The sequence below is a fragment of the Esox lucius genome, chromosome 11 (assembly GCF_011004845.1).
Source record: "Esox lucius isolate fEsoLuc1 chromosome 11, fEsoLuc1.pri, whole genome shotgun sequence".
Lineage (NCBI taxonomy): Eukaryota > Metazoa > Chordata > Actinopteri > Esociformes > Esocidae > Esox > Esox lucius.
The window spans coordinates 1,221,652-1,236,816 of record NC_047579.1 but is presented as its reverse complement, the minus strand read 5'-3'; the positions used below and the strand labels follow the sequence as shown (position 1 = coordinate 1,236,816).

General features: G+C 48.8%; 1 protein-coding gene across 1 annotated transcript in view; it reads left to right on the top strand.

Annotated features, from left to right (window-relative positions):
• prr12b (proline rich 12b) overlaps window positions 1-15,165 on the top strand; it is a 51,476-nt gene that overhangs the window by 15,652 nt on the left and 20,659 nt on the right. Inside the window, exons 4-12 of the mRNA XM_034295573.1 lie at window positions 52-4,589; window positions 4,844-5,044; window positions 10,290-10,364; window positions 11,729-12,476; window positions 12,647-13,185; window positions 13,278-13,394; window positions 13,677-13,810; window positions 13,979-14,228; window positions 14,624-14,942. Coding sequence (XP_034151464.1) covers window positions 52-4,589; window positions 4,844-5,044; window positions 10,290-10,364; window positions 11,729-12,476; window positions 12,647-13,185; window positions 13,278-13,394; window positions 13,677-13,810; window positions 13,979-14,228; window positions 14,624-14,942 — 6,921 coding nt within the window. The remainder of the gene's footprint in view (window positions 1-51; window positions 4,590-4,843; window positions 5,045-10,289; window positions 10,365-11,728; window positions 12,477-12,646; window positions 13,186-13,277; window positions 13,395-13,676; window positions 13,811-13,978; window positions 14,229-14,623; window positions 14,943-15,165) is intronic.

Below are 15,165 nucleotides of genomic sequence, written 5' to 3'. Positions count from 1 at the left end.
CTAGCCTTTGTTTATTGTCTCTCTGTCTTTTTCTCTTTCCATTTCCCATAGCGATGCACACTCAGCCAGAACTGTTCATTGGATCTGGTTCCTTCCCCTCCTCTTCCCTCTCGGCCTATCAGCACCCAGCTTCATTCTCTGGGCGCTCCTTCCCTAGCACCTCGCTCTCCCTCCAGGACTCCCCCACTTTCAGCCCAACGTCCAATGGTCTGCTGTCCCCCCACGACCCCCTCCTGCACATCAAGACGCCCTCCCAGTCCAGCTTGGGCTTCGACCGCTTGCTCACTTCGCAGGGAGCTTCCTACAGAGGGTCACAGGACCCCACCGGCCCACCACAGCCCCAGTCCTCCTCCTCATCAGGTCGCCACCTGCCCCCTCCCCAGTTCAACCTGCTGTCCTCCCAGCTCCAGGACCAGTCATCCCAGTTGTACAACGCGTCCGTGTTCTCCTCAGCGCCCGCCCCGCCCCAGCCGCAGCAGACCCAGGAGAGGGCCATCCCAAGGCAGGACAGTGTGATCAAACACTACCAGCGCACTTCCCCAGGCCAATCACAGCTCTCATCCTCGGCGCCCCACCCCCTGCAGCACTACCTCAGCTGTGGGGCATCCGGGTACCAGCAGATCTCCCACCATCGGCATGGAGGGGTTTCCTGCAGCCCACTGGGGGAACAGAGCCCATCGGCGGACCCAAAGCCCTCCCCACGGTCAGACCAGGTTTACCGCCCCATCATCCAAACTCCATACACGTCCTCCACCCCCTCCTCTGCCACCTCCTCATCAGGGTCAGGCGGCGGTCTAGGAAAGGGGCCCAAGAACTCCAGCTCCAGCAGTGGCTACTCCTCCTCGGGCTCGTCGTCGTCCCGGACGCCCCACACCCCCCACACCCCACCCTCAGCCTCCTCCACGTCCTCTTCCTCCTCGTCCTCTTCGAACTCCAACCCTAATCCTTCCTCTGGTTCCTCGTCTGCTACCTCTAGGCAGCAGCCCGCACCTCAGTCTGTGCCCGCTCCCCCTCCTCCTCCTCCTCCTCCACCCCCTCCTCCGGTCTCCTCCGCCCCGACCCAGCAGACTCCTTCTAAACCCTGCCTGTCAGCATATGGCTCCCCCGTGGCCCCCGTCAAGCCCAGTGCAGGCCTCCCTGGACAGACACCCCCACAGCAGCAGTCTCAGTCCTTCTCCCCTGGCCAGCCCCCTCCCTCACACCACCCCTCTCACCAACCCTATGGAGGCTTCAGCTCGCCCCAAGCCCAGGACCTAACCTCTGGTTCCGGGGGTTCAGGGAAAGGATATGGAGGGCTCGGACCAGGAGGCCGCTCCTTCTCTGCTGAGGTGGTCTATGGGACAGACTCGGGATATGGCTCTATGCCCACCTCCCTTGGTGGTGCAGGCAGTCCTTCGTTGGGTTACGGAGGCCAAGGGCACTCCCCAGCCCTTCTGGGGACTGGAGGAGGAGGATCTGCTGGTGGTGGAGCAGGGTCCGGTGCGGGTGGAGCTGGATCAGGAGGTGGAGGCGTGGGAGCAGGTGGAGGCACTGGAGGTGGAGGAGGCAGCACGTACCACCTACCTGACTCTAGCCCTTCTTCCTCTGGTAACTCTGGCATCATCCGACCTGGGATGCACTCTCCTGCTCCCTCCCGCCCAGCCCAGTCCCCCGGGGGAGCCGGGGGTAACAAGTATCTCTCCTCCGTTCTCTCCCCTGCTTTCCTGTCCTCTCCACAGGGCTACCCTGATAACCGAGGCCCCCAGTCTCAGCCCTATCACCCCACGCCCCCTAAGCTCAAACCAGATGCTGACATGATGGGAGTAGAGCGCTCCCAAGATGACGAGGAAGAGGACGATGATGACTTCCTGATTCAGCACTTGCTGCACGCCCAGAGCCCCACGCCCCACCCATCCCAGCACCACCCCCAGCGGGCCCAACAGCAGACAACCCAATCCATCTCTCAGGCCAGGGATGGGAGCAAAGGGCTGGCCTATGACCTTAACAAAGCCTCAGAGGAGCGCTACCACGTCCAGAGCGTCATCCGGACCAACAGCGCCACCAACAGCACGGCCCCCGGTACCACAGGGAATGACAGTAGAGGCGGCCTGGAGAACCAGCTGGAGATCTCTCTGAAGAAACAGCAGCATCAGCAGGTCAAGAACGAGAGAGGGCTGTCCGGAGCAGGGTCTGGTGGAGGAAGAGGGGGAGCGGACTCCCTGTCACACCCCCACCCTCACGCCCCCCACCCTCACCAACACGACTCCCTTGGTTCTGTAGTACACTACGGCAGGGGTGACCCTTACTGCCAGCCCCCTCATTCCCAGCACCCATCGCACCCCCAGCAGCACCCCCAGCACTCTCAACACGCCCACTCGCACTCCCACGGCCACCCTCACATGGAGCTTAAGAAGCCCCCGGATCCGTCGGAGCTGCCATACCTGCGAAAGACCCCTGAACTGCAACAGCAACCACGGCAGTCCCAGTCCTCCATGTCAATCATGGACTCCCCCCCAGACCAGCCCCAGCAGCCCGCCTCCGCCCACATGCTGCAGTCTGTTCTGTCCCACACCACCCGCAACAAGATGGACACCCAGCAAGTCCCTTCTCAGCAGCAGCACTCCATGACTCAGCAAGCCATGATGGGGGCAGGTGGAGGGGCAGGGCCTGGCGGATCATCGAGGGGGGATCCTCAACCCCAGTCTCAATCCCAGCTTCAACTGCAACTCCAGTCCCAGGCAATGGAGGCCCACTATGCCCGGGGGTCCCAGCGAGATCAGAGCCAAGCCAGCCAAAACTCAGTCTCTCCGCTGGACATGCTGGAGCGCTCCCTGTCTCGTGCCAACAGCCGAGACAGTGGAGGGCCCTCAGAGAGAGGTGGGGTAGGGGGAGGGGACGGGGGCAGTAGTGACCGCCACAGGCAACAGCAGCACAGGCTGCCGCCTCCTCACCACCAGTCCCATCACTCTCAACAAACTGCCTCCGAGCTTCACGACTTTCTGTCCGAGCCAGACCTAGGCTTGAGCACGCCCTCCCACATGCACCACCTCAGTGCACACCACACCCACCCACATGTCCACCACCAACAGCAGACCCACTCGCACCACAGCCTCCCGCACCAGCACACCCATGCCCAAACACTCCCCCACCACCTGGCGCCCAATTCAGGGCCCCCGCAACAGCAGCCTCCTTCCCAACCGAGGGATCAGGAGCCACAGCTCTCCCAGTCCCAGTTGGACCAGCTCAAAGAGCACCAGTTTGACACTGTGAGCCCTTCGGGGAAAGCTGGACAAAACCAGGGCCAGCAACAGCAGGAGCAGCAGCAGAGGTTTGTGCCTCTGACCTCCATTTGTTTCCCAGACTCCCTTTTACCAGATGAGGATCGCTCTTTCTTTCCTGGCATTGAGGATATGTTCTGCTCTGATGACTATTCCAAGTCCAGCTGCTCCGGGGGCACCGGGTCAGGCCAAGGGGTGCAGGAAGGTATGTCAGAGGCCCGTGGACAGGGACCTGATGGCCTGGAGGGCGCCAAAACCAGCAGTGGTGGAGGTGGGTATGAAATGATGGGTCACCATGGCGACCAAGGGTACGGGCAGTACTGTCACGGCCTTTCTGACACAGAAAACGGCACCATGCACCTGGACCTGGACTCGCTAAAGACCCACGAGCTCCCGTCCACCGTGAACACTGAGCAACTTGGCCTCATTCAGTCTCAGACCCCAAACCTTGGCATGGGGGGTCCTGGGGGAGTTCCTGGGGATGGCTCTGCCAACAAGATGATTGGGGGTACGGGTGTCGGTGGAGGTTCTGTTCCAGCTGGCCTGACGTCGCCCATATTCTGCTCCTCCAAACCCAAGAAGCTACTAAAGACCAGCTCCTTCCACCTGCTGAAGCAGCGCCGTGACCCGCAGCCACAGGCCAAGAAGAACTACGCCCAGGAGTATGAGTTTGAGGATGACGAGGACAAGGCAGATGTTCCCGCTGACATCCGCCTAAACAGCCGACGGCTCCCCGACCTCCTCCCCGACCTTATATCTAGCTGTAGGAAGGCTGGAGGCGGAGGCACCTCTGGGGTGAGCTCCCTCAGCCCTCTGATGGGTGACCTGGACTTCTGCCACCCTTCTGGCTACCCCTCTCTTGGCCCCCCTCCTCAGCTCCTACCCCACGACGGTCCCAAAAAGCGGGGCAGGAAACCAACAAAACCTAAACGGGAAGGCCCACCTCGACCCAGAGGACGACCTCGCATCCGCCCACTCCCAGAGCCACCCTACTGCAGAGGTCTGATGGGAAATGTGGGTGGTGAGACCCGCAGGGGTCGTGGGCGGGGTAGAGGGCGGGGCCGGAAGGAGGAAGGGATGATTGAGATGCACCGAGACATGAACAAAGTACCCAACCTCCAATATCAACCACAAGCTCAACAGCAGTTTCACCAACAACAGCACTTTCAGCAGCACCAACATCATCACCTTCAACCACAGCAGAATCTACAACCCGAACAACAGCACCCACATCAACAACAGCACCTACACCAACACCATCATCAACAACAGTTACAACATCAACAACAGCCACAGCACCCACCGCACCAGGAACCCATCAAGCCCATCAAGGTAGGGCTAACAATGACTGCAGTGATTTTGGGGTTTGATGCTTTGTTTTATGGACTCCATAGAGCTGAAGTAAACAATTGTGTTATTGTTTTTCATTACTCACTTTCTGCACCCTTTCCTCTTCCTTTACCCCTTAACGTTCACTTTACTTTTCTCTTATCTTTCCCCCAAATAACTTAATTCCTCCATCTCTCAATCTGGCTTCTTTCCACTCTTTTTCTCACATTTGTATATTCCTTCTTTCCGTCACTCAGATCAAGCTACCTATCTCTTCTAACCACCCCTCGGACTCCTTGCTGAGGACTGACTCCCTGTCCAGTACCGACCCGGTCCTCTCTGATGGGTCAGTTGGCTCAGCCCCCTCCCTTGGCCTGAGTCCTGGACCCACCACCGGGATCGACATGAACATGACCAGGAGCCATGAGAAAATGAAACAGAAAGCCCAAGCCCTGGAGGTGAGGGCATCTGCCTTGAATTTCCTTTCATTACACCTTATGTATAGATCCCTTTTTCCAACTGACTTCTTAAAACTGCACATTCTAAAAATGCAAGAATACTGTGAACAAAATGTGTTTTATTTGATGAAAAGTTTAAGTTAGATGTTGCTAGGAGCCTCGCGGTTTGAGTGACCCTATATCATATTCCATAGCCGACAACATAACATTTCTGTTGTCCTACCCTTGAGTAAGTGAATGAACCATTATTTTGCCCGAATTGAACTGCAATTGACAACATAAATTCAAGTATTCTTTCCACCTGTCATTTTTACCATTGTTTGGCTTTACCCAGCCTTATCTTCCACTCTACCTTTCTGGGCAAGGCGATGATAGGTAGGCCTCTCCCCCATAGAACACTTAGTAATAGTTTCAGGAAGTCAGTAGTGATTTAATTGTGACTGTAACATTCTAGAATATTTCATCAACAATTATGTTTGTTTGCTTTTGTTTTCACCAAACTCGCTGGTCAGTCACTGTTGATGAGTTGTTATACACTGGAGTTTCAGTACATTTAGCAAGTGATTCCTTCTCATTAGTGGGTGTACCTGATATATTTTGAATCATTCATCTTGGGGAGAGCTGCTCACTTCAAAGTGATATATTTGAGATTTGTCTCTGAGAATGACAGAATGTGTTTGAAGTGTAAATCAGTCTGTCAGGCACAACGTGTAAGGATTCTAGCTTTTGCCTTTCAAAAAGATTTTCTGGGCTGAGGGCTGTGTCACATAAAATCAGTAATAATTTGACTGTGCACATTTCTCATTTTGGGTTACTGAAGCTTTGTGGATTGTATCCAGACCTGAGAATTTTCTCATCTAGTCACATTATGTGCACATCCTTGGAGAAAGGGATAACTTGTTCCTTGTACTGAGGGGATATTAATACAAACTTCTTGCAAAGCAAACTAATATTTCTGATATGATTAACTGCCCCCAAAAAAATAATTTGGATATCGGCATCCTAACCCTTTTCCTCCATTTACATTTGATCCACAGAATGATTTCTGTCATATTGGTTTCTTGTAGTGAGGTTTTATTACAGAGCCTATTCAATTATTAATACAATAAAATATATGGTAACCTTTTAGAATAAGGTACTATTTGTAAAGAACAACATGCAGGAATGCAGTTACCATTTTACATTAGAGCATTCACTAAACATGGTCTATTACAGAGACATGGGTTCGATAGTAGTGATCTGATAAATATAATAGTGATCTGATAAATACACTCACCTAAAGGATTATTAGGAACACCATACTAATACTGTGTTTGACCCCCTTTCGCCTTCAGAACTGCCTTAATTCTACGTGGCATTGATTCAACAAGGTGCTGAAAGCATTCTTTAGAAATGTTGGCCCATATTGATAGGATAGCATCTTGCAGTTGATGGAGATTTGTGGGATGCACATCCAGGGCACGAAGTTCCTGTTCCACCACATCCCAAAGATGCTCTATTGGGTTGAGATCTGGTGACTGTGGGGGCCATTTCAGTACAGTGAACTCATTGTCATGTTCAAGAAACCAATTTGAAATGATTCGAGCTTTGTGACATGGTGCATTATCCTGCTGGAAGTAGCCATCAGAGGATGGGTACATGGTGGTCATAAAGGGATAGACATGGTCAGAAACAATGCTCATGTAGGCCGTGGCATTTAAATGATGCCCAATTGGCACTAAGGGGCCTGAAGTGTGCCAAGAAAACATCCCCCACACCATTACACCACCACCACCAGCCTGCACAGTGGTAACAAGGCATGATGGATCCATGTTCTCATTCTGTTTACGCCAAATTCTGACTCTACCATCTGAATGTCTCAACAGAAATCGAGACACATCAGACCAGGCAACATTCGTCTAGTCTTCAACTGTCCAATTTTGGTGAGCTCGTGCAAATTGTAGCCTCTTTTCCCTATTTGTAGTGGAGATGAGTGGTACCCGGTGGGGTCTTCTGCTGTTGTAGCCCATCCGCCTCAAGGTTGTGCGTGTTGTGGCTTCACAAATGCTTTGCTGCATACCTCGGTTGTAACGAGTGGTTATTTCAGTCAAAAATGTTCTTCTATCAGCTTGAATCAGTCTGCCCATTCTCCTCTGACCTCTAGCATCAACAAGGCATTTTCGCCCACAGGAATGCCGCATACTGGATGTTTTCCCTCTTCACACCATTCTTTGTAAACCCTAGAAATGGTTGTGTGTGAAAATCCCAGTAACTGAGCAGATTGTGAAATACTCAGACCGGCCAGTCTGGCATTAACAACCATGCCACGCTTAAAATTGCTTAAATCACCTTTCTTTCCCATTCTGACATTCAGTTTGGAGTTCAGGAGATTGTCTTGACCAGGACCACACCCCTAAATGCATTGAAGCAACTGCCATGTGATTGGTTGATTAGTTAATTGCATTAATGAGAAATTGAACAGGTGTTCCTAATAATCCTTTAGGTGAGTGTATATACAAATAAAATCAGATTTGTCTCTGAAATCATGTGTCAAATGCCCAGAGCCCCCTCGGGAAGCACAGGTGTCCCATTTTGTGGTGCAACCCCTAAATTTGGAGCCCATGTGCTAGAGAGCTGGAGATTTTTGAATAGAAACTAACTGTCTATTATAAAGCATGAGCTGTTGTTTGAGTTTTATTAAACTTTTCCAAATTTCCATAATCTTTTATTTCAACTACAAACATTTTGTCATTTGGTGTAATTAACAACAACATTTTATCAGGGTTTCTGATGATATTATTATAAATAGTCTAAATATTCACCAAGAAATACAAAAATAATATTTTGTCTGTGTTCTAACATTGCCCAGTGGTCTTAGACACTACCTGAGTGCATGGGTTCTATTTCAGCCTCTTGCTATTTCAGGACATTCCTCATTTTATCTTTCCTGCTTCCAACAAAGCATAGAAGTCCATAATATATCTTTAATTATAAACTGGGTGGGTTGAATCTGGAAAGCTTATTGCCTGATAACTGTGGGATATGAAAGCAATAAGGTACAAGGGGGTTTGGTATATGGCTGTCCAATGTAATTAGAGCAGTAAAAAGGGAGTTCTTGTCATACCTGTGGTATACTGTCTTTTATAGCCCACATTGTTTTAATCCTGATTGGCTGATAATACTGGTATATGACACCTTATACTATGCCTATGACATGACATTTATTTGTATTGCTCTAATTACGTTTGTAACTGGTTTAAAAGCACTATGAGGTATCTCAGGGTTTTTTGATATTTTAGCAATATGCCAAACCCTCTCTCACACCCTTATTGACTACATACAGCTCCGGGAAAAAATAAGAGACCACTTCACATTTTTCTTTCCTTTCCAAAATGTTTTAAAAGAAAAGTTTTGAGTGAGGAACAGAAGCGTTCAATTTGCAGTGGTTGATTAATTTTTAACCCTTCTGTTCCTCACTCAAAACTTTTCTTTTTGACTTTTTTTGGTGCAGTGGTCTCTTCATTTCTTCCTGAGCTGTATACCACAGCTATCAGCAAATCAGTATTCCGGATTTAAACCATCCATTTTATAAGTGACCATTTACCACTGGCATGACATTACATCACTTTCTACTGCTGTAATTATGATGGTAACTGGTTTATAATAGTAAGGCATCTTGGGATTTGTGATCTGTAGGTAATATACCACAACTAAATGCTGTGTCTCTGCGATGCACTCTGCGTTGCACTGTGGCTATGAACAGTTCTTAGTTGTGGTATACTGGCCATACACCATATCCCCTAGTGCCTTATTGCTTAAATTAAAAGCTGAAATAAAATTTTGTGAATAACATTAAAATATATGTTGTACAAGATTACAGTGTTTCACTATGTTATAATATGACACACTATGAATCACTAAGAATCACTATGATAGGACATTAAGCCTTCACTATAGTAGATCCGACAATTCAGCAGAAAGATTTGTTGACAAATTCAACATCTGTATCATTTGTCATGAAAGATTATAATTTTCAGTTTTATGTGGCACAACCACTAAAAACTGTCTTCTAAAATACATAGACTACCTTTCCAAGTAGTTAAAAGCCACTGTGTGAATTCTGCCCATTTTAGTCACTAGATTGATGAAGTAATCTGTTTTGCATAGCCAGGTAAACGTAAGTGGGAACAAGATAATTTGAAGTTAGAGGAGGTCTAGAAGAATTTAGACTACACATCATTTATGTTTATAGCTGGGCATATTAGCTAAACCATATACAAGTTAGAGCGAAGAGAATTAATAGCCTTTTATTAGAATATTATGGTGTAGCAGCAGCAGCAGCCGTCGTATGATATAGGGGGTATGGCTTTTTGAATAGATGTCCTTGTTGGGCTAAGATGGATAGATAGATAAGATGGAGTCTTTTTGTATGACAGTTTGATGTTCTGGGTTCCATCTGTTGATGTCTGCTGGTTGGTCATGGTAAAAGTAAGATGGCAGCTGTTGCCTCAGCAACGAGGAGACTGTGGACACAGGAAAGTGGCCAATGAAATGAACATTTTAGATTCCTGTGCGATTTTGCAAGGCTAGGTGGGTGGGTGGTGCAGCGGAATCTCCCATTCAATCCCTCTCAGTAAACTCCTTTACTTGCTTCTCACTAGTAGTTGTATTTGCCAGTGTGGCTCTCTTTCTCTAGCTCTCTCTCTTTTCACCCAATGCAGTTAGTTTAATTGATTAAATCAGTGGTTTAGTTTGAAGTAAATGCTGTTCATCCACCTTTTGGCTTTTCCACCTTCTGTGGAAAAAAGAATAGAAAGTCAGCCTTTCCATTTTAATAAATTATTTCACCATGACAGAGATCAGAGTTTATCCTCATTTATTTTATGTGAGTGAGATTATACAAAATGTTGGCAGTGCAATAAAAGGTTAATTCACCAGTCATTCATTTCGTTATTAATTAAACCTTTGTTGAAACACATAGATGTGTGGCTTTTTGTCTATCACCTCACCACTATAAATAAGCAAACTGGCCACTGCTTTTTATTGAATGCGATTTTCTTATTATTATGTTTTGGACATTTTTCGCTTCTATTAATAGAGGAATGAAGGTGGGAAAGACAGTGAAGAGAGCACGCTGAAAGGGCAGTGGTCCGAATTTCAACCAATGCTGCAGCTGTATACGTGCATGGGGGGGCAGCGGCTTGGACTGGATACATTTTATTTTTTTAACATACGGTTGACGTCCTAGCTGTGTCTCAATCCACAGATGACATGGGAGAGGGACATGGATGAGCAGCTGACACCCGAGGCCTGGGCTGCCATGCAGAAGCTCTCCAGCACGGTAAGAAGCCCCAATCCCTTCCGAGCTACACTTCCTAATAACCCAGAGTGCCATCTATAATTCATAAAGTCATTTTTCACAAGTCATATAACTCACAGAGCCCTTCAGGCTCCAGCTCAGTTGGAGTTGACTGGAACACCAACATCCAAAGGAGAATTTACATGTGTGGTTAGCTTTGGTAAAGGATAAAGTGATGCTTAAACATAGGGATCCACAATATATAAATATATATATATATATATATATATATATATATATAATATATATATAATATATATATATATATATATATATATATATTATTTTTTTTTTATATACATTTATATGGACTAGTAAGTGATGAAAGTTAGATCAGAGAGTTACTGCAGGAAGTGAAGTGGGCTGGATTCAAACCTGCAGCAGTACAGAGGAAATGGACTCAGCTCCTTAGACTGCTGGACACCCCTGGGCCGTCTGATATTTCAAGCGTCACTGTAAAGCTGGCGAATGACAAAAGAGAACCGTACATTACTGTTTTGTTAGTCAAGGCAGCCAAAACGAATGACCTCACCATTTTGGTTGTGCTTTGAAGATGCATTAGGGTGTATGCGAGTGAGGTTGAGTGTGTGTGTGTGCTTGCCCATATGGGCAGCCTATAGATGGCAAAGCGGAGTGAGTGTGCGATGATTGACGGCCAGCTTCTCTGACTGACAATAAAATCTGAGAGAAAGGGAGTGAGGAGAGAGAAGGCTGTTGCCAGGGTAGCTGTTGCTACGGTTACCCAATTCCAGTTACTTACCACCCTCAGACCCCCCCCTGCTGTTGAAACGGGGGAACTACCTCTATTCAGAAGAGAAAGAGGTTGCTAGAGGGACCCCCAACACAAAGAATGGACAAATGTAATAGGATACATTTTATAGTATTTTGAGAGATATTAACATAGATTTCTGCTCAAACTTAATAATAATAATAATCTTAATAATATGCAATATTATCTATAATTAATAATATATATATATAATATTTTTATTATTAGATATTTTATATGTATATGCATAAATCTGCTTCCTTTCTAATAACAATAAAATAATGGCATTTTAACCACCTGCTTCAAAATAATAATTCGGGGCTCTTGGGAGTTCTTGGGCAAAGCTGTTTCACAGCTTCTGGTGATGAGCATTTCAGAAAATTTGTACCAAAATCTTCCTAATTCCCATTCTCCATTTCTCCTGAAATTCATCTCCTGGTTTTCTTTCATACCCTGTGTTATTTGAATATTTTCTCTTTCCTATCCTCTTGTCCCCTTTTCTCCTCTCCTCCCCCTTGTCTTTCCTCTCCTCTCCTTTTCTCCCCCCTCTTCTTCTCTGATCTCCTCTCTCTCTAAGACCGAAGATAAGCCATCTGAACTGAAATCTAACTTCATGGCTTCATTCCTGGATTTCCTCAAGACGGGAAAGAAGCAGCCTGGTTCAGAACCACGAGACCTTGGTGAGCCGGTGGGAGGATCTCAAACCACAGACACCTCTTCCCTGAAGGGTGGAATCCGGCCCCTGTCCCCACCTCCACCTCCCCCTCCTCCACCCCCTACGTTTGGGGACAGCAGTGAGGGTGAAGACGGGTTGAGCCCCTGCAAGCGCTTGGACGATGAGCTCAAGAGGAACCTGGAGACGCTGCCATCCTTCTCCTCCGATGAGGAGGAGGACTCGGTCAGCAAGAACCAGGACCTGCAAAAGAGCATCTCCTCTGCTATTTCTGCCCTCTACGACACACCGCATTCACTGGCTGCAGCTGTGGCCCCGCCCCCACCTAGCCCGCCTCCACCTCAGAGCCCATCGCTGCCACCGACGCCACCCATGGCTCAGACACGGGAGGTCCTAGACGATCTGGAGGAGCAGGAGATTGGTGGAGAGTCATGCACACAACCTCACAATGTGCTGGATGACGCCCAGGAGAACACGCCATCCCCACGGCAGTCTGGACTGGATAGGACTGAGGGGGAGGACGAAGGTAAAGAGGAGATGGGGGATGAGGAGTTAAAGGAGGAAAACATCACAGGACAGAAGGGGGTGGAGGAAGAAGAGGAGGAGGAAGAGGAGCAAGAGTTTCAGATGCTGGATGCTCCTAGAGTGGAAGGTGAGTTAGAGTACAATCTCTGATATTCTAGACCAGTCTTTTTTGAACACACAAGCATAATGTGCAGGACACAAAATGTAACCAGAAGTATCAAGTAGTTTATTTCCAAAGATAAAGAACGATGTGTCTGAAACTATTTAATTCCTTTCATCCCAACCCCCACCTTCCAGATTCTCCATCCGGCCCCCCACTGGCACCCGCACCTCCCTCGCCTCCGTCCCTGTCCCCTCTCAGCACGTCCCCTGCCTCCCCACTGCCTCTCCCGCCTCTCTCCTCGCCCTCCCCTCAGCCCCTGCAGCACGACCAAGAGGAGGTGGAGGAGCAGCGTCAAACCCGAAACTCCTGCTCCAACCCTTCTGCCTCCCCGCCGCCCAGCTCCTCCCCCCCAGCCATGCCATCTTCGCCGTCCCCTTCCCCCGCTCTTCCCCCCTCCACCACGCCCCCTCCCTCCTCCTCCCCTCCCCTTTCAGATGTGCCGGAGCCAGGCCAGCCTCCTTCCTCGTCGCCCTCTTCGTCTTCGCCTCCCTCGCCACCCACCCCCGAGGATGCGCCAACCCCGAAGATCACATCGCTGCACCTGGCCAAAAAGCAGGGCAACGCAGCCATCGCTGGAGAGAGCGAGGAGGAGGACAGCGAAAGTGGTGGTGAAGGCATCTTTCGTGAGAGGGACGAGTTTGTAGTACGCACTGAGGACATTGGCACGCTCAAGGTGAGGCCTCCTGGTATTCGGCGTGTGGCAGGGGGTGGCGTGTCTTGTGTTCTCACACACACATCACCTATGTGTCCTCTCTGTCTTTCCAGATGGCCCTACAGACGGGCCGGGAACCACCACCTATATGGAGGGTGCAGAAAGCCTTGCTGCAGAAGTTCAGCCCAGAGATTAAAGATGGACAGAGGCAGTTCTGTGCCACCAGCAACGTGAGTCACTTACAGTACCTCCCCATCCCATAAGACAGCAGATTCTCTCCTTCGGTTTTCATATTAAAGCACAATCCAGCTGTGCCTGCAAGGACTGACAACTGAGGATTGGATTGTTGTGATGCAGCATACCAGTGGCCAGTTGGTTAGGTACACCATGTTGTTTACACTAATAAACTGGATGCTAAGTGTGTATGCTTTAAGTGAATATGCTATAATGACTTAAGTCGCTGTCTCTCTTGTGCTCTTCTCTTTCTCTCTATTTCTCTCTGATACTCTCAGTATCTTGGATATTTTGGTGATGCCAAGATGCGCTACCAGCGTCTCTATGTCAAGTTTCTGGAGAATTTCAATAAGAAGGATTACGTCCGCGTGTGCTCCCGGAAACCCTGGCACAGACCTGGACTTGCTTTAAGGTAGGTTAGCGCTGCATGTGTGTGGTAGGTTTTAATTTATAAATTCCCAATGCCACCAGCTGGTCTTAATTTCTACATGCCCAATGCCACCTTGGTTCTTAGCCCCTAACCCCTAAACACTTATGAGGATCCAAACATTTTAGATTTATATTGTATGTATCTTGACAGGCGTCAGTCGCTCCCATCGCTCCCCAAGCCGCCTCCCCATGCCCTCAGCCAAACTCCACCACGAGTAGAGCGTGATGAGAGGGAGCGAGAGAGACAGCGGGAGAGGGAGCAGAGAGAGCAAAGAGAAAGAGAGAGGGAGCAGAAAGAGAAGGAGCAGAAAGAGAAGGAGCAAAGAGAGCGCGAGCAAAAGAAGGAGCGGGAGCAGAAGGAGAAAGAGAAGGAACAAAAGGAGAAGGAGCAGAAGGAGAGAGCCAGAGAGCAGAAGGAGAGAGCCAGAGAGCAGAAGGAGAAAGAAAGAGAGCTCAAGGAAAAAGAAAGAGAACTAAAAGAGAAAGCGAGACAGCAGAAAGAGTGGGAGCAAAAGGAGAAAGAAAAAGAGCAGAAGGAGAAAGCGAGGGAGCAAAAGGAGAAAGCAAGAGAGAAAGAGAAGGAGCACAAAGAGAAAGCCAGAGAGCAAAGGGAGAAGGTGAGACAGCAGAAAGAGTGGGAGCAAAAGGAGAAAGAAAAAGAGCAGAAGGAGAAAGAAAAAGAGCAGAAGGAGAAAGCCAGAGCTCAGAAAGAGAGGGAGCAAAAGAGAAAGTGAGAGCACAGAAAGAAAGGGAGAGGGAGCAGAAGGAGAGAGAAAAGAGAGAAAAGGAAAAGGAAAGAGAGCGGGAGGACAGGGAAAAGGAGAAACAAAGAGAGAGGGAGCGGGAAAAAGAGCAAGAAAAGGAGAGGAAAGAGCGTGAGGAGAAAGACAAGCAGCACCAACCATCTCAGGAGAAGGTTGAAAGAAGGAGCAGTGGAGAAGACCGGAAGAGGGGGAGGGAGGAGAAGAGAGGAGTAGAAAAGAAGACAGAGCGCCCGTCCAGGGCAAGGCCAGTGAAGGCAGAGCCTCCGCCCAAAAAGAGAAAGAAGTGGCTGAAGGAAGTCCCCTCTTCCTCTGACTCTGACTCCTCACCTGATGGTCCCAGTGAAGACGAAGGTGAGGGACTGTGTGTAACTGTATGTATACTTATTCTCAATGGCCCCTTTATTAAATACATCTACCTAGGACCGCCTTTTGCCTGCATCCGCTTTAAGGTTTGAAGAATTGTGCGTTGAGAGATGCCACTCTGCAATCTACTGTTGTAAAGTCTTGTTACCTGAGTATTTGTGGCCTTTCTCTCTGGTTGAAGTCTGGCCATTCCCCTCTGACCTCCTTCATT